At 48.9% G+C, this 19,949-nt stretch overlaps 7 protein-coding genes across 7 annotated transcripts; 3 read left to right on the top strand and 4 right to left on the bottom strand.

Moving 5' to 3' along the window:
• Nucleotides 1–1,960: 1,960 nt before the first annotated feature.
• EDB82DRAFT_329559 (uncharacterized protein) lies at nucleotides 1,961–3,448 on the bottom strand. Its single transcript, XM_025738633.2, has 2 exons — nucleotides 2,158–3,448; nucleotides 1,961–2,110 (listed from the first exon to the last, which is right to left on the bottom strand). The coding sequence occupies exon 1, from the start codon at nucleotides 3,047–3,049 to the stop codon at nucleotides 2,276–2,278; it is 774 nt and encodes a 257-aa protein (XP_025593374.1). The 5' UTR covers nucleotides 3,050–3,448; the 3' UTR covers nucleotides 1,961–2,110; nucleotides 2,158–2,275.
• A 34-nt stretch (nucleotides 3,449–3,482) lies between these two features.
• On the top strand, nucleotides 3,483–5,146 carry EDB82DRAFT_579978 (uncharacterized protein; the record flags this gene model as incomplete). The annotated part of the gene is made up of 2 exons (XM_025738634.2): nucleotides 3,483–4,118; nucleotides 4,230–5,146. Exons 1-2 carry the CDS (start codon nucleotides 3,887–3,889, stop codon nucleotides 5,144–5,146), a joined length of 1,149 nt encoding a protein of 382 aa, XP_025593375.1. The 5' UTR covers nucleotides 3,483–3,886.
• A 453-nt stretch (nucleotides 5,147–5,599) lies between these two features.
• EDB82DRAFT_468304 (aminopeptidase I zinc metalloprotease-domain-containing protein) lies at nucleotides 5,600–7,710 on the top strand. Its single transcript, XM_025738635.2, has 2 exons — nucleotides 5,600–6,128; nucleotides 6,181–7,710. Exons 1-2 carry the CDS (start codon nucleotides 5,724–5,726, stop codon nucleotides 7,453–7,455), a joined length of 1,680 nt encoding a protein of 559 aa, XP_025593376.1. The 5' UTR covers nucleotides 5,600–5,723; the 3' UTR covers nucleotides 7,456–7,710.
• A 280-nt stretch (nucleotides 7,711–7,990) lies between these two features.
• On the top strand, nucleotides 7,991–8,764 carry EDB82DRAFT_530086 (uncharacterized protein; the record flags this gene model as incomplete). The annotated part of the gene is made up of 1 exon (XM_025738636.1): nucleotides 7,991–8,764. The coding sequence occupies one exon, from the start codon at nucleotides 7,991–7,993 to the stop codon at nucleotides 8,762–8,764; it is 774 nt and encodes a 257-aa protein (XP_025593377.1).
• A 1,311-nt stretch (nucleotides 8,765–10,075) lies between these two features.
• EDB82DRAFT_515727 (uncharacterized protein) lies at nucleotides 10,076–13,397 on the bottom strand. Its single transcript, XM_025738637.2, has one exon. The coding sequence runs from the start codon at nucleotides 13,054–13,056 to the stop codon at nucleotides 10,309–10,311; it is 2,748 nt and encodes a 915-aa protein (XP_025593378.2). The 5' UTR covers nucleotides 13,057–13,397; the 3' UTR covers nucleotides 10,076–10,308.
• A 342-nt stretch (nucleotides 13,398–13,739) lies between these two features.
• On the bottom strand, nucleotides 13,740–15,885 carry EDB82DRAFT_329638 (chromatin assembly factor 1 subunit A-domain-containing protein). The gene is made up of 3 exons (XM_025738638.2): nucleotides 15,634–15,885; nucleotides 14,294–15,580; nucleotides 13,740–14,242 (listed from the first exon to the last, which is right to left on the bottom strand). Exons 1-3 carry the CDS (start codon nucleotides 15,791–15,793, stop codon nucleotides 13,827–13,829), a joined length of 1,863 nt encoding a protein of 620 aa, XP_025593379.1. The 5' UTR covers nucleotides 15,794–15,885; the 3' UTR covers nucleotides 13,740–13,826.
• A 1,198-nt stretch (nucleotides 15,886–17,083) lies between these two features.
• EDB82DRAFT_530090 (uncharacterized protein) lies at nucleotides 17,084–18,133 on the bottom strand (the record flags this gene model as incomplete). Its single annotated transcript, XM_025738639.1, has 1 exon — nucleotides 17,084–18,133. One exon carries the CDS (start codon nucleotides 18,131–18,133, stop codon nucleotides 17,084–17,086), a length of 1,050 nt encoding a protein of 349 aa, XP_025593380.1.
• Between the last annotated feature and the right edge of the window lie 1,816 nt (nucleotides 18,134–19,949).

Raw genomic sequence — 19,949 nt, forward strand, 5'->3', positions numbered from 1 at the left:
CTCACCGATTCCAACATCACCATTACCCGCTTTCCCTCCGGCACCATTAGTAACTTGAAGCACCTAACTGTCACTGAACGATATGCACTGCGTTTTCACCTGCGGCAGTGGATGAAGGTGGTAGACAAGGAGGAGGCTAACGCCTCCGAGTACCTGTAGCGAAGACCTCCCCGAATCTCCCAAGCGAAAGAGCGATGACGAGGATGGCTCCCCCAAGAAGCGCAAGAGAGAGGGGCGGACCATGCTAAGGAAGAAGGGTTAGCCAGCCTTCATGGCCATCAACAAAACAGTTGGCTAACGCGAGTCGAAGGTATCGTTTGACTTCAAAGACCCTGTTGGGCAGATCCCCACAAGTGACTTCGTCGACTGGGAAAACTCTTTGTTAGAGAGAAGGCTTAAGGCGACGGCTGTGCTTTAGCACGACAATTTCGAGGATAAACGTACTTGCAAATTTAACGAAGAGATTATTATCACAACTGTACGCAACTACATTGTCGACACTGCCACGGAATCTCTAATACCTATGATGTTGAGCTGGAAGCCCCAATGGTTCCAGAACTTCTGTAGCTAACGTCTGCCTTGAACCTTTTGGAACAGATTCACGCCAACAACGCTCGCATCATTGCTTTGGCTAGATCTCTTACCAGCCCTAATACAGATAGCCTGTTAAAAAAAAAAACCAATAGGATAGTATAGAATGAATTATACGGAAGGATTTATGCGCTGGAGAGCAGATAAAAGAATTTCGAACATTTATACCAGTGGACAGTGTCTAGTACCATGTTGTTGATGAAGAAATGTGCATGCTGTAGAGTTATAAGATGGAAGTGAGTATACATCTATAGCCCTGACTCGTCTTGCATTTTATTATGATGCGTGACACTCCACGATCCACGGTGATGGATAGTTCGGGGATCATTCGTGGATGCCAAAATACTTGATACATTTTGCTCATGATAGAGTTCAGATCAACGACGGCGCAACAAGATCTACTGAGATCTCTAAACAGGCATATTATAACAACAAGATGGCTGCCAATAATCCGATCAGTAAATATTCTTGCCAGCTTTCTCGAGTGGTGTCTGCCTAGGCATTTCTCACGGCCGTAGCAATCCATCAACCATCGTCCTCCTCGTCCTTCTCTATAGCGAATACCTCACAGCCATCTTTGCTTGGTCGCAATGAAACTGTATTCGCCCCCTGAGTACGATAGTACGAAAGACCACGGTGTCGACTGGGTTTCCTTCGGCCTGACGAGGTCCTATATGACCTAGATATAAGCCAGTTTTCGTCTGTTCTTCTTCATATAATCCGCCTTATAAACAGGGCTTCAAAGCGAGCTATTACGCCCTGGTAGAGTGCGTACTTTGTGATATGCAAACTCAGGGGCCTTTAGAGTGGACTCTTCCAATTTCCCTTCGAGCCTAAACAATAGTGTTAGCAATGATCATAGCGACAGTACCGAAAGCACAAACTTTTTTAGGATACGCCGCCCCTTTTCCATAGCCTTCTGCGCCGTGTTGCAGAAAACGTTCATACTGGCTTGTGCCGGAGACTGTGTAGCCCCAGGCCAAAGCTTCTGCGGAGTCCCTGACATGTTGATGGAGTGGTTGAAGGCGTGTTGCAAGACTAGCGATTGGTGTTTGGAATAGAAGCGAATGAGGTGCAAGAGGAGGAGGAGGAATAGAGGCATAGGCCAGTTATATATAGGTACTTTGTAGAAAAATTAATATGAAAGTTCAACCTACTTCTGACTCAAGGTGATTAACTATTACATATAACCAAGATGAGTCTTTATAGTTTGATATAAGCTTTCATTTAGAGAGCTTGGTTGTGCTTATTGACGATTACTGCCTTTCCTGCTATGTGCTATGTATCAGAATACCAGATACAGTTTTGCTATCAGTCTCACTCCAGATCAAAGTAACTTTTGTAGACGAGCAATTTGTTCAACTTTGCTTTTCGTGTATTTCACACCCACTTGATCAGATTAATGTCGGCACTTCGTCAACTATTCCTTGGAGGCATAATTCCTCGATCATATAAGAGGCCAAAGATCTCGCTCATATAGTATCAAATCAAGATTGAAATGAAATCTAGTCTGTCGTTGCTGTCTGTACATTAGTATTGAGTCCAACAGTGGAGACGGGAGCTTACATCTTTCATGCTGAAAGAAATAGCAGTGCTGTCCGGAAAAGACCAGTATCGCGAGAGTTTATCCGGTTGGAGGCCTGGTAACGTTTCATGTCCGCCAAAAAGGCGACTTGACACTCCATTAGTTGGCCCGCAGGTCTCGCATATCCTTCAGGTTGGCGAATGTGTTGGCCATGTTTTCGGCACGGTCTCCAGCAAGTACAACAGGCATCAAAATGGGTGCTTCATTTCCAGAGAGAATGCGTGGCTCACGGCCAGTGCCCATCTTGGCGAAGTGGACAAGGCGTCGGCGAGCAGTAGCAATGATACAATCCTCATTGTACTTTTCAACACGGTCCTGGACACACCGATCGTATCGTGAGATAGCAAGATCGAGGCATTCGCAAAGATCCATATCGAGCTTGACAATCGATGGTTTGACCGGCTTCCCCTTGGAGTCTTTCCATAGAAGGTCCATCCAGCCCTGCCACTGAGGAATGGAGACGCCGAGGAAAACATCAGCTCCCTCTTGTCGCCATTTTGGCTGTGGCCCAGGGTAGGCCTTGTTGGGTGGGTGATTGCACGTCAAAGAACCGACTTTGACGGCAGTTTCAGAAGAGAGATCACCGACGAAAATGGGGCTTTCGTTGTCTGGATGAGTCGTGTTCCATCGTCGGAACACCAGCCTCCAGAATCTTCGCCAGTCGGATATTGTGGGTACGAGGTCTGCATCACGATGTTCGACCTGGTTCTCGAGGTGGGAAAGATCGATGAACATGGAAAGCTCTCGCGTATTGAGCATCTCCTCGCTGTTGATTATATCATCTGGAAAGCGCGAAACGGCAGATGGCGTGCGCACGAGGATATTGGCCATGGCAAGCTCTACCTGCTCACGGATCTGATTGTTTTGCGCCATAACAAATTAGCTACACAAAATTCTTAGATAAGATACCTAAGGAGGTCTAAAATAATAAAAGAGGCAAAGCAATTAGTAAGAGAATAACGGGAAGGTTCTCAATAGGTAAGTGAGCTTACCTACTAGGTAGGTACCGAATGCGAAAGTCGCTTCCTTAAGGAGATCGATGTGTGAGGGGGAGTGAAGGAACTGTGAGGAAGTCAAGTCCTGGATTAGGTATTGTATGAGAGGAAGTTTCTGAATGCCTACTCAGGTATGCGGGGAAGAATTTAGGAAACAGCATCAAACATGGGTATATACATGTTAGATACCAAGTGCCAGTCACTGTCGCTGCGGCTTGCCACTTAGGTCACAATCAAAGCTGCCACCAAGCGTGAGAGCGGAGGCTGGCTTGTTCCATATTATTAAACCGAGCGTGAATTTTATTGATGATCTAACAGTGATATCGCTATACTGGACTATTAGTGTAACCTCGATGCATCGGTCAAGATATGGATGAGTGATGAGTGATGGCTGTATTTACGGGCTTACACTACCGGATACTGTCTTATGATATTTGGCAGGAGAGATGAACAATATTCTTTGAGTACTACCTAAGGTACTAACCTACCACCTCCATGGTATCTGACGTTGGTGTTACTTGCTGTTGCAAGTGTGCAGGTGCTATGCACTGCTTGCCATTCTTCTGACACTGCCATGGCAGTGTAGAGAGCAATAGAGGCCAGTGTGGCTGCCTAAATCGCCTGCCCACCAAAGTAAACCTAAATCACAGCCTCTCCCTCAGCTTTTATTTGTTCTTCAGATCTGAAGCTGGCCATCAAACACCCAAACGGCGCCATGTCCTCAAACACCTCCCCTGTACCCCCAGGACCACCCAACGAGGTCAGCACAGCTGAAACTCATGAAGGAGCGCCTCGAGACTCCAGTCGCTTCCATCACCACACTCCTCGACAGTCTCACTTTCCAGCTTTCGCACAACTTCCATATCCTTATACTTACGGCCCTGGGTCGCCATATGCCCCACAGTACAACCCGTACCATCAGCCGCAGCTTGGATATCATCATTTCCGTCAGGCAGGATATATTTACCCTTTTCCGCAGTCTGACTTTCAGTTTCCTCAGCCTTATCTCCCAGTCCCGCAATAAACTACGTCCCATGATGAGCATGACACTTCTCCAGATCAGCAGCAGGCTCGTCAAAATGTTACCATTGACGACGGCATAACCGCTGAATACTCTCCCGAGTCCCAGCGCCCTCCAGAAGAGTCCAAGCCCATTCATCTGCGATCGCGGCCTTGCCGTGGGAAGAACGATGACGACACTTCACTTCGACCTGATCTAGGAGTTTCGTTCGAAAATGTTGAAGAGGATAAAGCTGTCGCGGAAGATCGTCCTCCCAATAAGGCTATTCCCAAAGAATCCCTAACCCGCGGGGAGAAGATGCGACTCCTAGATCTACTTAAACAATACGAAGATGTACAGAGAAGTGGAGGTGTCTTCCGCTCAGCAACCAAAACATACCAGCAATTCTACCAGGCGATCTTCCGCAGATCATGGGACACCAGTAGCAAAAGCTGCAGCCCAGTAACTCTTCGTTCCGCACGCAGCTCCGATGCTTGTCTTGAAATCGGCCATTACGAAAAGGATGCCCCATCCAGTCGATCGGACGACGAGTGCAGAGGGTCCAAAGTGCTCAAGCAAACAATACCGATATTTCTCACTCTCGACCTTAGAGCCGGCGAGATCGATTGGATGTATCACGATAAGGATGGGAACCATTTCAAAGCCCGCGATGTAACGCTCCATCATGGCCTCAGTATTGAACAGGCTAAGAAGAACGTTTTGGATTACCAAGACCAGAAAGAGATGAAGCGCATTTGCGAACACAACATTGACCAGATTGTCCATGCCGCGAGACGACGAATAGTCAAGTGGGCAAGAGCAGGAAGTGCTGCTCAGCTTGGCGTTGACGATGAAGACAGAGCCGCCCTGGAGTTACTTGAACTCCCCTCGGAGCGTTTCCTCGCGCGATTCGAGGAGGTCCGCGTTCTACGAGATTATCTAGTGCAGCGACCTGAACTAAGCTATGAGAACTGACGATTGGCATGCCTACATGGGGTATTCGCACCAAGTATCTCCACGTCGTCGCATTTAGTAAGTCAAGTCCCTACAAATGAGCATTGCCCGAGTTGCTGACGTTTGAAAGAATCAATATCATGGTTAATCGGCGGATCGAGGTGGTCGCCTGTAAAGCGCAAAGCCAAACCAATGTCAAGACTTTTGAAGAGAATGGCATCAATGGAGAAATAGGGGTCATGAGTATTGATGTCGACGGACGCTTTTTTTGTTTGTAAGGACTAAGTATTATGAGGGGAAAATAGTTGACGCACGACTAGGTAGGTTCGGACAGTTGAGAACTGAAATATAAGAACATTACTGGTTAGTGTGTCATACCCTGGTTCATGATAGAGGTCACGTAGAACCTCTTATCTTATCGCACTGACCGGGTGACCTCCGAGATCGTCATGTTGTACTAGGTTACCTAGCTCAACCTCGTCAACATAACAGGCAACCGAGCTTCCATCATCTTTATCCTCTCACCGACTCCGTCTGTGAACTATTTAAAACGCTTCATTTCTCGTCCTCCAGCTCGCCTATAGCTTCATCACCCGCAATGACTCAGGTTACGCCTGCAATGTTGAGTGCCCGTGCTTCATCGCTCAGTTTGTGCCAGCAAGCACTGCAGTCGTCAGTTATGCTCAACAATAACAATGCGCCCGCGCCTGGATCGGTCGAGAACAAGGGAAGCTCCAAGGGTTTTATCATTTCTGATATGAAGGGCCGCGATACAAGAGATAACCGCGCCTGCGCATCTTGTATCTCCAAGCTTGCGCCTGAAGAGGTCGGTCAGGTCAATTGGCACCTGGAGGCTGGTCAGGCTTGTCGCCTGTGCCAAGTTGAGAAGCTTGAGCCCGAGGCATTCACCAAACCTTTCTGCGACTTCCTTCAAGAGAACCCCACCATTTTCCACACCGTCGACTACTTTGAGAAGAAGCTGAAGGCGCTTGGTTACGAGCATGTGAGTAAACAAGAGCTGCCAGTCATGATAAGATAACGCTGACAATAACAAGCTCTCTCCGCGTGACAGTTGGGCGGGTAAGATCCAACCGGGTGGAAAGTATTGGGTTACACGAAACGGCAGCTCTCTCATCGCTTTCAAGGTTGGGAAGGCGTATCAACCTGGCAATGGTGTTGCTATGATTGGCGGTCACATTGACGCCCTCACCGCTAAGCTCAAGCCTGTCAGCACAAAGCCTGTCAAGGCTGGATTTATTCAGCTGGGCGTTGCGCCTTACGCTGGAGCCCTCAACGCCACATGGTGGGACCGCGATCTCAGCATTGGTGGCAGAGTTGTTGTCAGGGATGAAGAGTCTGGCAAGACCACTACCAAGCTTGTCAAGCTGGACTGGCCTATCGCCAGAATTCCCACCCTTGCACCTCACTTTGGAGTTGGTATGATGGGAGAGAATAACAAGGAGACCCAAGCAGTTCCTATCATTGGTCTCGAGAGTTCTCAGCCTGCTGCTGCTGAAGCTCTGGGACCTACTGGTTCTTTCGTCAACACCCAACCCCCAGGACTGGTTGAGCTTATTGCCAGTGAGCTCAATATTCAGTCCTACAGTTCAATCATCAACTGGGAGCTTGAACTTTATGACTCTCAGCCAGCGGTGACAGGTGGTATCAGAAGAGATATGATCTTCGCTGGACGAATCGATGATAAATTATGCTCATGGTCAGCCCTCACTGCCCTCCTTGCCTCCAATGACAACAGTGACGACGGTGTCATTAAGCTTGTTGCTCTCTTTGATGATGAAGAGATTGGCTCTCTCCTTCGTCAGGGGGCGCGGGGTAACTTTCTCCCCTCTGTCATCGAGCGCACTGTTGAAGCTCTCAACCCCAACAAATTTGGACCAGAACTTGTAGGAAGAACCTATTCCTCCTCATTCTTCTGCTCCTCAGACGTAACTCATTCTGGAAACCCTAACTTCCTCGAGAAATATCTCGGAGAGCATGTTCCCGAGCTAAATGTTGGTGTGGTCATCGCCAACGACTCGAATGGCCATATGACCACAGACAGCATCTCGACTGCAATCATGCAGCGTGCAGGCGAACTAGGCGGCTGCCGAACTCAGACCTTCCAGATTCGAAACGACAGTCGCAGTGGTGGTACTATTGGGCCTGCTCTGTCGAGTATGATGGGTGTCCGAGCCGCCGACGTTGGACTTCCCCAGCTCAGCATGCACTCTATCCGCGCGACTACTGGCTCACTAGACCCTGGTCTGGGCGTCAAGTTCTTCAAGAGCTTCCTTGACAACTGGGAGAAGATTGATGCGGAGTGGCACTAGAGACAGCAGTAGAGAAGGCGTTTGGACTTGGGGCATTTTGTTAAGGATACCTACCTATTGGCATATTGTGGTGTAGATAATGACGGTTTTAGATCAGACGTACGCGAGATAGACGAGTTAAGGGCAATGAATTATTATTAAGTACTATACTCTATGCTTCTACGATGGACCAACATATCTCATCTGTCATGCCTCTTATGACATTGCAAAGGTGAATGCGGGCCGGGTAGTTCCATTCCATGGAGGCAAGAAACTGCAGTTGTTGAATGTTGATATAAGCCGTCCTGATCGTCCATCATGTCGAGGAGTTCAGCCCATCGCTTGGCGAGCTTTCGAGCTCGGGGGGGGGGGGGGGGGGGGGGGGGTGCGGTCAATTCAGGCTCCTGAGTAGAAGCCGCCAGCTGGCAACAACTGGCAGTGTCATGTAAATGCAGGAATGCATGCGAACATCTTTTTCTTGATGTCGCCTTCTCTTCTCTTTCTTTTCTTCTCTTCCTCTCTTCATACCACAATAGGTACCTTGAGCTCCCATAAGATGGCCGAACCCATCAACGACGATTCACCAATTACGGTGATGGAAGCTATTCGGCGTACCGCTTCTACCAACAATCGCAGCCCTGGCACAATTATCCGTCATGAGGAACAGCTGTCAACCGATGAACTTCTTGAATTTATTCGACTGTTCGGCCAAGAGCGTAAGCTTCACCATGACAGTAAGGAAGGTCCAGTTACCATGAGAGAATGGAAACGTTTTTGGCGCAGGATGTTTCATAGCTGGAACACTGCCTATAAGGTAAACGTAGACGTCCCTATTAGACCACGAATCTTGCCTGACCTAAAGGTCCTCGTCGGTGTTCTTTCTCGCAACCAGGCGCCGACCAACAAAAACTCAGCCCAGCCCCCACCATCTGAGCGTCGGCAGGGCGCGAACGTGTTCCTGAGCGTCACCATAGTTGCAGACGATATGGTAGATTTCAGGTGGAAGGATGCTCGCGGAAAGCTGGTTGATCGACCCAATGTCCGAATCACTGTTGGAAGCTGCGGCATGGCGATGGCGATGGCGATCGAGTACTATGACAGTAGCCTGACAAGGGCATATTATAGCCACAACAACGAGCGTGTTATCAAACGTGTTCGGCGTTTAATCGCGCACTTCGCTCGAGAAAGCACTCGCATTCATGGTATGCCTCCCCCTGGATTTGATGTTCCTATACTCGAAGAGCCTGAATTGGCCGCCCCCCGAGCCCAACAGCTCGGCATGCACTGGAAAGAAGTCTTGAAAACCATGGAAGCTCAGCGCAGCATCTGAGTGCCGCTGCAATCGTGAGAACAGAGAGTGTCTGTTGGCCTTACCAACCGGTGCAGATTCTTTCTGAATCCGCTGGTGGAGGTCAACATGGCGCTCGCTGTCGCTCCAGCCAGCACCAGGAGTCACTGTAAGTAATTGTCTTTATGATCTTGACGGGTAACTTACACTAACAGATAACAGTTCCATCAACGTATTTGAGATTCTTCTCCTTCTGCCGCCCTTCCAGTTTATTGGCCATCGACTATCTTGTGAGATGTGAGTTAGCATGATTGAAATGTTTTTCGAAAGCCCGCTGATTTTTGGGGGTCCTAGTCGGACGCTTCTTCATACCTCCGGCACCACTGATGGACTTTCTCATCAAATTCATCACTGGTCTTACGGCATTTGAAGAGCTGATACGCGTTGGAGTTCGCGAGAATAATACAGGTTGAACGGTGGACTGCATTGTACTTCTAGAAATAAAAAGGTATTGATTAGACCTAGTTACTACCCCAGTTAATTGCGAGAACAAGTTTGCTCTTTGAACTTTACCTATCATGACTTCTTAGCTTAGAGCGAGATAAGGTGTGACTGTATATGAGAGTCAATCGATACATATGTCATGAGGCCATCCGTCAGTCAAACCGACGCCACGTTATGTGACTGTGATGGACCACATTTTTGCCAACCACGACGTCCTCTTTGTGTACATGCTTCCAAGATATATTCATGGTAACCGATCCCAGTGACGGGGCAGCTACAGGAGGGAGCTCTGTATTTACTCAAGTATGCTCTGAAAGTCGGCATTTTAATGAGTTGGAGGAGGATGCGGGGGATATCATAGAGAAAGAGGAAGATGTGCACGAGGTGTAGGAGGTAAAAGCTGCCTCGCCTAAAGGGGGCATTTGATGCCTGCTTGAGAGTCTGCTGCATGCCAACCTTAGGTTATTATGATACGTTCTTCAGTGCATAGCACCAAAATCGGAAACAGTCAGGTAAATGTTACCTAGAGTTACGACCTGTCGTTGAAAAGAGAAGGGTATGGGTCATCAAGCTTATTTACCCAAGTGTCTGAAACAAACTGCCAAAGATTCATATACAGGACCAACCAATGCCGACACATGGATCTTTATGGCCAAATTAAACAAGCGAAAATTAATATATAGAAAATGTGTACAAGAACATAATATATAAGAGCTGAGGATGAATGATGATCAGATGCAGGAGGGGGCAGTGCTACTTATGGTTACAGTTCTTCTTCACGTCTCGTCCAGATTCCAAATGGACAGGCTTGCCGACCTTGATTAGCAAAAAGACAAAGTCAGGCCATGATTGTGTGGATTTCCATATATTCTATACTTGTTGTTCAAAACATATCATAAAATGCCGATGCAATTCAATCCTTAACAAGGACAAACGCCATATCGATGATTAATATACATATACCATGTAAAAAGCAAACTCTCTCTTTGCTCCAAGCACTCCCCTCTGCCAATGTTTGCGGCTAATCATCCATCCATGTACCCTTTTCCTATCTCTTACTCCTCATCATATCTGCTTTGCGTTCATCGTAACATGTAAGAGAGATCTGGAAGATCTCGGAGAATATTTGCGACAACTTCGTCGTCTTCTACAATTGTCTGTGGTCGGGGAGGAACGGGTAGTGACATGGGCCGTGGCTTCTTAGGTGTAGAGTTACCCTTCAGTGTATCAAGAGGTGTTGTTAATGTTTTTGGCGTATCGTTTGTGAACGCGCTGGCCTTTTCTGGACTGACTGGTCTGTTGGAGTCATCAATCAGTCCTAAACCCCAAGAGTCCCAGCTGTTGACTTTGTTTGTTTGTTCAACGGAAGATTTTGCCTCATTGGGGGTCAAGTTTACAGATACAAACCCATTCAGAGGCGAGCGAGGGTTTCCCAAATCGATTGTTGTCGATCGTGAGTGGCCAGACATTGGCATCTTTCTAGGTGAAGTAAGAAGGTCGATAGTCGCGGATCGAGAATGGCCCAAGGCCGTATCTTGCAACAATTGCGGTTTATTCAAGTGGTTTCCCGTTAACCGAGGATTGTTCGGCGCAAAGTCCTGCAATGGTACTGCCAAAGTATCCATGGAAAGACGACCGTTGGATTGCGAATTCACCTCAGGCTCATCCTTGAAAGACTCTACCATTGGAGATTGGCCTGCAATCAAAGATTTTCCAGTGTTTTCTTTGTCTTTGGCTCTTTCGGCATCTACAATTGCATTCATAGAAGCAATCCCGCCATTTGTTTCAACTGTGGGTGACGAAACCATATCTCCCCAATCATCATCGTCTTCGTCTTCGCCCCATCCTGCGTTTGTTGGAGGCTGTGCAAGAGGGGATCTTGGTGCTTGTGAGATTGATACGGGTCGGTTGGTTGATAAGAGGGCAGTAGTGTTGATGGGAGACCGAGGTTCAGAAATTGTAGGTGATGCCGGAAAGGGCAGAGGTTGTGAAATAGATATAGGTCGGTTTGTGGGTTCTAGTGGTATTGGCTTAATAGGAGAAGGAGGCTCCTCGGTGATACGCGGTTTTGGAGAGGAATCAAGAGGCGGTGGTCTCGTCTTTGAGACGGGAGATGTCTTAGTAGCCTCAACAGGTGACAGTTCAGCAGTCGAAGCCGATTCAGGCTCACTGACATTGGACGTGCGAGGCGCAGATGTTGGTGCAGCAGCAGTAGGTGAGGGAATCGGAGCATGGCCCCATCCGAATGATGCCGCCGTAGGTGATGCTACTGTGCCCTTGGAGGCAGCTGAGGCCTGTCTCGAATGATTCTTGCGTGCGAGTAGTTCCGAGATTGAAATCTCGGTCGATGGTGCTGAGGAATCCCAGTTGAAAATCTTCGCACCAGCAGCACCACCTCTTCGGCCAAGAACCACACGTCCAGTAATAGAGTCTTCCTCCATCCATCGTCTCACAATTCTTATAGACTGCTCACGCACATGAGAGTTGTTCCATCCAACGCGCACATAGTTTTCATCGTCTCCCATGTTGTGTTTCCGCATCGACCCAGGTCTTGACATTAGATACCAAGCTTTACGCTCAGATATAGCAGTGAAGCTGTCGTCAATAATGACATCGGGGACTGGCTCTGGGGATGGAAAGGAGGTGTCGACTGAGGGGAAGAGGGCATCGAGCTTTGACATATCAATTGAGAAAGGCTCCGAAGGTGGCTTTGGCCGTACTGGTGCTGGTCCCGCAGGTGTCTCTTCCTCTGTCGAAGTTTCCATCACATGTGGTTGGTCCTTCGAGACTTCTGGTTCAGGCCCCTGAGTCTCCTTCTGAGGAGCATCTTGAATAGGCGATTCAAAATCCGACCATGTGTCCGATTCTGTCTGGCCTCTTTCGCCCTTGACAAACTCCTTCGTCTCGCCTTCCACCACTTCATTCTCCTCCTTTGGTAGTTCTTCAGGAGCAATTTCAGGTTTTGCTTCTGGCTCATGCTCAAATTCCGACTCCTCCGCCTCTGGTTCGGCCAATTTCTGCTCAGGCTCTTCTTCTGTTTTCAAATCATATTCTAGCTCCATTTCGGTATCATTTTTCGTTTGTAAATCCTCCCTAGGCTCTTCGAATCCATTCGCTCTTAGCTCAGGTGTGACGTCCCCAACCGAAGATGCATTTCCCGAAACTGTTCGCATAGATGGATCAACGGGCGAGACACTGTGATTCCTCTTAGAAATATCATCAAACATTTCCACCAATTCCGAAACTTTGTTGGACGGTTGTCGTAAAGGAGATGGTCTCGTCTTAGGTTGTAAAGCAGGCCTAGGCGCCCCTTCTGGCGAACCCGGTCGTCCTTCCCCCTCGCTCGGCAAAGGAGTAACGCTCCTATTCGAAAGCGCCGGATCTGGTTGCTGCCATATATCCGCCGCATTATCCTTAAATGAGCGCGCAGGAGATGGTGACCTTGTCGCAACCCGCCCTATAATCGGCCGCAGTCCTTCACCAAGACTAATCGCAGAATCTCCGTTATCATCTCTCTTCGAACGTGCAGTATCAAACGTGGGTGGTCGACCCCACGGATCCGGTGCCGGCGACGGTAACCTCGAACCAGAAGGGCTCCCCCCGATAGGCCGCAATCCAGGACTTCTTCCCCATCGAGGACTGCCATCCTTACCGGCCTCAGCCCAACCGCCCCAGGCATCATCGTCGTCGTTCCATGGTGCGAGAGCAGGCGAGACACGCTGCGAGCTGCCCGAGTGGTCCGCAGTGAAGTGCGCATTCGGCGGCGGCGCGGGAAGGTCTATCTTCGGGGGTGAGTCGTTGGTCCAAGGAGAACCCCATGGATCCTCCATGCTGGGCGAGCGCACATGTCGCACTGCCAATGACAGGAAAGTGTGTTGAAATAATTAGAACGAACGAGGATGTTGTTATGATCGGTTTATCATCGCGTGTGTTTTGGAGGAATGGAGTGGGATAGCTCGAGAGCTTAAAGGTTCCGAGGCGCAAGAGGCGAGGTGCGTAATCGTCTTGTGTCTAAGACCAAGGCAGCAGTATAGTTTAGCGATTGAGCGCCACCAATTGATTGACGATGGGTTGTGTATCAAGATGAGGTGTCGACCTTTGCAATCAATACGTAGAATAAATCGATAAGCTGTTCATGTTTTGGTTGTGAAGCACGAGAGGTTCCAGAAACACGTCTCCTTCTATTCGTGGAGCCCTGGAAATCTTCAGGGGCGCGTTCCCCCAGGTCTTGAACGGCTGGCGGACCCGCCAACTCCGTCATCGCGGGACTTCTAAAATGACATTTGCCTTATATTACAATTCCCAAAAATAGTCAACCATTCACGTCAAATCCTCACAGGAATGCATTAATTTCTATAAAATTGATTGGTGCTCTCTTCACCAATTTGAAAAGCATGAGGATATCTACTCCGAGTCTTCCTTCATAGTCTCAGATACCGTAACATCTGTCCCTGATGCTTGCTAAATTGTGCATCAAACCTCCTTTTCCGTTTCAACGAACATCATGAAGCAATCCCATGCAGAACCGTACGCTCCGACGCTAATATTCACCCAAAAAAACAAAAACAAAATAATCATGCTGCTTCGACTCTTCCAATATTCATGAGGCAATCTCATGCCCGCTCTTCAAAGACCACTCTTTGGTGCGCCCCTTGCCTGTTTTCTCTGCCACCAACTCAACTGTATTCTTCACCTCAACACGAGACGCGTCGTCTCGGAATTGATGATAAATAAAGTCAATAATTCCAACCTTGGAAAGAGCTTTATTCTCCAAAATAGCTCTCTTCACGTCATCTAGAAGCTCGGACTTGACCAGCTTAAGCGTGCCACCACTGCCGCCATTGCTACCGCCAGTCAGTGCGGCAAATGCATTCGACGGTGTGGGAGGGGGAGGCATCTTCATTGTTGTCTCGGATGCCTGTGTGGTCTTGGTGGGTTTCGCTGTCTTGTTCTTGACTTCAGTTTCCCAATATTGCGTCGAGAATGGATCGATGCCCCAAGTTTGCGGAAGTCCATCTAGAATCGGTCAGTTTCTGTTTCGTGTTCCTAAGATCGGTCCACACTTACCATGAATAAACTCCATTCTGTGATCGTGGGCAACTTGGTTTATAGCACCATTTCCACTCTCAAAACAGACTCCAGTGCTGTTTGGCTCCAACGTGTTGGCAAAGATCCGCCTTGAGAGCCCAGCGTCTTCTGAATCATCAAGAAATTCGTCCATATCGTCTTCGTCATCCATTTCCTCTTCGTCGTCATCAACATCGAGGTCCTCGCCTTCTTCTTCCTCCTGCCATTCAGCTTCAGAATCATAGTCGTAGTCTAGAGGCAGTCGTCTTCCTGTCGGCTTGCGTGCCAATTGGCTCATATTGAGTTTTCCGAGGGCAAATGGCTTGAAAGTTATTGTTCCGTAGTAAGGTGGTCGCACGTCTTGCGAGAATGAGATCACCTTTATGGGCACCTTGGAAAGCTTTCGACGTGTGTCTCGCATGATCTTATCAACATGCTCAGGGCCAGCATTTTCCGCTTTCTCTGTCTCCTTGAAAACTTGCTCCATAATGTGCTTAACTGGATGATGAAGCATACCTCGAGGACAAGGCTTGCTAGGCAGAGCGAACAGCCGAACCGGGTCAAATCGAGAACCGTTCAGCTCCTCCTCTCTTAGTCCTTTGACGCTTTCATCCAATATCCTCGATTTGACCTCGCGTGTCTCAGTGTCCATCTCGGGTCCAATGTGGGCAACTTTGGTATGATCCTTAATAAAAAAGGGTTGGAATAGCTTTTGATACTCGGTTTTCGAAGCTTTAGGGATGTCTTTGGTGAGGGTTGATTCCCCGGGCGTGCCATTTTTAGTCTGGTTGTTGTTGATGGCCTTCTTAGGAGTACTTGGAGCTTTAAAGAAAGCGCCTAGGGTTGGTTGCTGGCGTGCTTTCTTCTCCTTTTCCTCCTCCTTGCGCTTTTTTTCGTCTTCCTTTCGCTTCTTCTCTTCATCAATTTGGCGTTTCTTCTCTTCACGTTCCTTGGCTTTAGCAGCCTTTTCAGCCTCAGCCTTAGCTCTCTCAACTTGACGAATGGCTGCTTTCTTGTCGCGTTCCTCGCGGAGTCGAGCAATCTCTTTTTCCTTCTCGGCTTTTACTCTAGCAGCTTCCTTTTCCTTCTCGGCCTTTTCAGCTGGTGTTAACTTCTTTCGCTTTGGTAGGGTAGTCGTCGGTTTAGATGCTGAGGCGACAGTGGCCTGTGTTGCCTGTTTTTTGGCAGGAGTTTGAGGAGAGGGAGACGCGCGCGGTGGCGTACAAGTGCCAGGCTCACTGAGCTCTGACGAAGCTGGCGAGGGTGCTCTTTCCTCATTCGTAGCGGCTGCCAGTGGTTAGTATTCAATTTGTTGAGATTCTCATCTCATTTCGGCTTACCGTGTTCTCCGTTGACCGGGTCTGAAACGGGTGGCAGTAGCTTGACATCTTCAGAAGCATCTACCACCATAGGATCGCCTGTGAATTCATCGTGACTTCTCTTCCGGCCGGTAGCCTCAGATTCCTGAATGTTCGGTGAAAGTTCGCGGAGGGGAGGCATTGTGTGTTTGTTGAGAGCTGAAGAGCTCAATTAAAAATCGCCCGAGGCGAAAGTTGCAAAGTAGTAGTCGGTATGCAAATTGCGGGATCGGTTATGTTTGTGGCAGGAGCTTGCTAGGTATTGTGAGGAGGAAGATCATGAGATGAGGTGTCGATGAATCGAATTAGGAAAAGAGGCACAAATGATCATTTGATTGGAAAGGCTCTGTTGTGAAGGATGTAGGCTTTGTTTAGGTAAAAAGCAAAGGCTTCTTTGGTCTGTAGTGGCATGAAACTACCAAGTTCAGAGGGAAGCAGGTCTAACAGGAGGTTAAAGTGGGAAGTCGCGAATAGGCACGCGTCATTCGCGCCTTCAGTTAAATTGAACGCGAATTCGCGTTTCTGTAGGCAGTTGGCACGAGAACAAAGACAGGGTAGGGCAGTCGCGGCTAAGCCTCGGACGAACACCTTTTTGCAGGGTCTGTGGCTGATGCCCCTCAGGAAGCAAAAAAAGAAGGACCCCCAATCCCATGACCCGCACTTGATGCTAGTGCCTGACACTTGACGATCTTCATATCATGCTATTTGTTCATTTGCCATTGCGACATCATTAGCAAACATGGAAATCCCCGGTGATATCATAAGGGGGCAGACCTTGTAACAGCAACCGAGAACAAACGATTGGCGCACTGACGGACCCTGGCCTGAATTAACACAGCCTGCCGGCCAACCCAGTTGGTAACGTCACTTACGGCACTGGTGATGGAGTCTTTTCAACGGATGTTATACGAGAGGGAACCGATGATCGTTAGGTCCACAGAAAACTCAATCGCAGTAAAGTACAATGTCAGAATATTCAAGGCTGTTGTTCACGAGGGCAAAAAGGCAAAGTCATTATCTTCGAAGGCCCCTTGTTCTCAGTCGAGAGGGGTGGTATCTCATTAAGCATACTTTTATCTTGGGATCCTGGCTACAGTAGCAGAGGTATCTTTTGAAACATTATATCCGTCAACGACAGTGGAGTCCCCGCTCCGACTTGCACACTTCGTACATCCAAGAGGTGATCAATAATAGCGAGAGATTGAAAAGGGAAATTTCGTCCGATGTGAGATGAGGACCCTGAAAACGATGGGTGGTTTTAAAAATCAAACGGCAATAAAACAATGCTGGAACGCCGACCAATGCAGGCCACCTCATGGTGAAAAGTGTGCTGTAACGAATGATGGATAAAGGAAAGCTCCCATTGGCTCATCGTGTCATAATATAGTGATTCATAGCCATTGGTGGGAGGTTGTGTCGCGTGAATTCATTGTTAATCAGGGTTGGCGATAAAGAGGCGGCCAGAGGTAAGGGTTGAAGTTCGCTCGTCAACGCTTCCGCGCCTCTTCAGCTCATCGGCCGACTTTGTGCTTTTCTCTCGTGTAAGCGCCGAGTGCATGAGCGAGTTAGAAGCCAGTCTGGGAGCGTTGCTCAGCTCGCCCACGTTGTCGGCACGCTCGCCACTGCTGCCACTCGCCATGCTTCGAGCCTTGCCGCTGGCGGCGTCGTCAGCAACATCTTCAGGTGTTGCTTCCACCAAGCTGCCAGTGCGCTCAGGCGTGTCTCCAGGACTCCACCTTCGGCTGTGCTGGCTGCCCATACCTCCAGATGAACGGTAGGCAAGGTTTCGGCGGCTGCTAGTTGTGCTGCTTCGTCCACTGCTCCCCGTTCTACGGTGATGAGGGCGATTCCCGCTGGACACGTTCTCGTCCTCGCTGCTCTCAGCCTCAACTTCAGTGGCGCTCAGCCGCATCGGTACACCGCCAACACCGACATGATTTTCGCCGGGAGCGTAGCCAACCACAGGGTTCTTCCCATGATGTCTAATCTTGGGGATCTTGGCGGCTACCTTATTTGTGGTACTGAGGCCGGTACTGGTTCTACCTCCAGCGCCACCAGAAGCGCTGCGGGTCCCGCCAACTACCTCCAGAGTTGCTCTCATTTTTGCAGCACGCTGTTGGGCCAGAAGTCGAGGGTCCTCATACTGGGAACGATCGCACCATACGGTGCCCTTTTGCTTGCGCAAGAGAGCAACATAGCTGGAGGGCTGGCTGCTGGCTCCACCTGAACGGCTAGATGTAGATCGACGAAGATCAGAATGTGAAGAAGAGCGGTAGGCTGCAGGAGGAGGGATGCTCGATGCGGTACTAAAGGTATTCACAGAAGGCGAGCGACGGTTCTGGGAGAAATTGGGGCCCGGTTGGGCAAGGTGAGAGGTTTGGAATTGCATGGGATAGGCGTTTGAAGAAGATGTTCGTGTTCGAGAGTGTCCATAGCCAACGGTTTGGTCAATAGGCCCTCTCATGGCCTGTGGTTCCAACATGGCCAAGGGCGACGCCGAGGGGGAACGTCGGCTAGTTTATGTATTTGCTGATCGCGGGTAGTGGCGTCTGTCCGAAGGTAGGTAGGGAGAGAATAAACCCCGTCGGGCGCGGCTGGGCGGGTTATAGTTGAGCGAGACGAGAGAGGGAGCCGAAAAAAGTGAGACTGAGTTGAGTAGCGCGCCAGAAGAGCGGGGCCTAAACCGGAGGATGGAGGGTGACGAAAGCAGTGAATGGTATGGGATGCTCTCGTATCGTGAATATAAAACGTATGAAAATAGGTTGAATCAACTGCGAACAGTTGACGACTCTGTTATTGTATGTATTGTATGGTAGGTATGGTATGTGGTGAGTCGTAAAAGAAGAGAGCTGGGCGGGTAGAAATTGGATGGTGGGCAGAGGCACCGACTGCCTAAAGAAGGATTTCGATTGCAGAGCAGAGCAACAGCCAAGCAGTCCAACGTTGCATGGGGCCAGGCTATGGCCTCTGGAGGGGAACGGAGGGCACCTTGAGCGAAGTGGGCTAGCAGAGGTAGTTAGTGGATTCCAAAGCTAGTGGGTGGCCTGGGTGGTCGCCTGCAAGTGGATCACCACTAGCAAGCGGACACTTTCCATGGAGTGGAACTACCAAGGAGAGATGGAGAGAGTGATGGAAGTGAGACTCGGCGGCGGCTGTTTTGTTCTGTTCTGTCCAGTCCGAGAGAGCATGTACCTTTATGATGTCGAAATGTAGATCGTCAAGCTCTTGGCCTCCGAGACCAGCGGTCTTGGCCTTGATTCAAAGGGACATTGCCTTCTGAATTGGGATATTATTATGCGACTGACAGGACATTGAGGGGGGTTGATTGAGTTTAGGTAGATGAAGATGCGAATTCCTTTACATAAGTTATCTACTCTTACGATGACATACAAGATATACCAGAGGCAAAGGACAAATCTAGATGAAAAGAATGTGGAACATGCATGGCGTTATCTTGACTGATGTGATGCTTCACAGTTGTTACATCCGTTTCGACACCGAGGACTCTAACTGACTGCCATGGCGTTGACATGCTATAGATGCCAATTACTTGATTTTCAGCTTCATCGTCTATCCATTGCCTTGATCTGCAGCAGATTTGTTGGCATGTTATTAAGAATGCTGGTCCTTAAATGAATTCACCCGCGAGCACAGATCATTTGGAAATCTTATTCGCAGCCTCCATGTAAAGTAACTGATCAACCTCTTACAGCTGCAGACAGACCCTCCAGTTTCAACTCCAAAGTGCCCGCCTGGGGCTGCCCGCTACCTTGTACCTAGAACAAAAGTCAGCCCTGGCGTCCCCCCAAAAACGTGGGCCCAGCTGAAGGCACACCACCGAAGAAGAGCCTGGCGCGCTGGCCAATCACATCATATAACTCGACGTGATGTCATGGTCTTACATGCAACTCAAAGTGGGCTCCATGGCCTCGCCGGGCTGCCAGCACTAACTGAACTAACTAAAACTGTAGGGAAGTTGCTTTGCTTGCTTTGATGGATGTGATATGATGTGATGGATGCGATATTCTAGCGGTTTTTTTTTTTTTGCATCTAACATCAGGTGCTTTCAGATAAGCGATTAAAACGCCTACGGTCGAGCCGATAGATGAATGCAACAACACATGAACAAGTAGACATGAGAAGATGATAGTAATGAACGGTATTTGCCTTGCTGTATGTAATAGCAAAATTGGCGGCTTGAACGCGAGGGCAATCAATTCTTTTGTGACAGAAATCAACTCATAATTTCTCCTACTGAGCCGAGTCAATCGTTGTCTCAATAACCGAATCCTCTGCTG

This window comes from Fusarium venenatum (genome assembly GCF_020744135.1).
Source record: "Fusarium venenatum strain MPI-CAGE-CH-0201 chromosome Unknown EDB82scaffold_4, whole genome shotgun sequence".
Lineage (NCBI taxonomy): Eukaryota > Fungi > Ascomycota > Sordariomycetes > Hypocreales > Nectriaceae > Fusarium > Fusarium venenatum.

Coding starts and splice junctions, on each gene's coding strand:
- EDB82DRAFT_515727 (XM_025738637.2), bottom strand. CDS start 13,056: ATGGAGGATCCATGGGGTTCTCCTTGGACCAACGACTCACCCCCGAAG.
- EDB82DRAFT_329559 (XM_025738633.2), bottom strand. CDS start 3,049: ATGGCGCAAAACAATCAGATCCGTGAGCAGGTAGAGCTTGCCATGGCC.
- EDB82DRAFT_468304 (XM_025738635.2), top strand. CDS start 5,724: ATGACTCAGGTTACGCCTGCAATGTTGAGTGCCCGTGCTTCATCGCTC. Junction 6,129..6,180: donor AGGCGCTTGGTTACGAGCAT/GTGAGTAAACAA, acceptor GACAATAACAAG/CTCTCTCCGCGTGACAGTTG.
- EDB82DRAFT_329638 (XM_025738638.2), bottom strand. CDS start 15,793: ATGCCTCCCCTCCGCGAACTTTCACCGAACATTCAGGAATCTGAGGCT. Junction 15,581..15,633: donor CCCGGTCAACGGAGAACACG/GTAAGCCGAAAT, acceptor AACCACTGGCAG/CCGCTACGAATGAGGAAAGA. Junction 14,243..14,293: donor CAGAATGGAGTTTATTCATG/GTAAGTGTGGAC, acceptor GACCGATTCTAG/ATGGACTTCCGCAAACTTGG.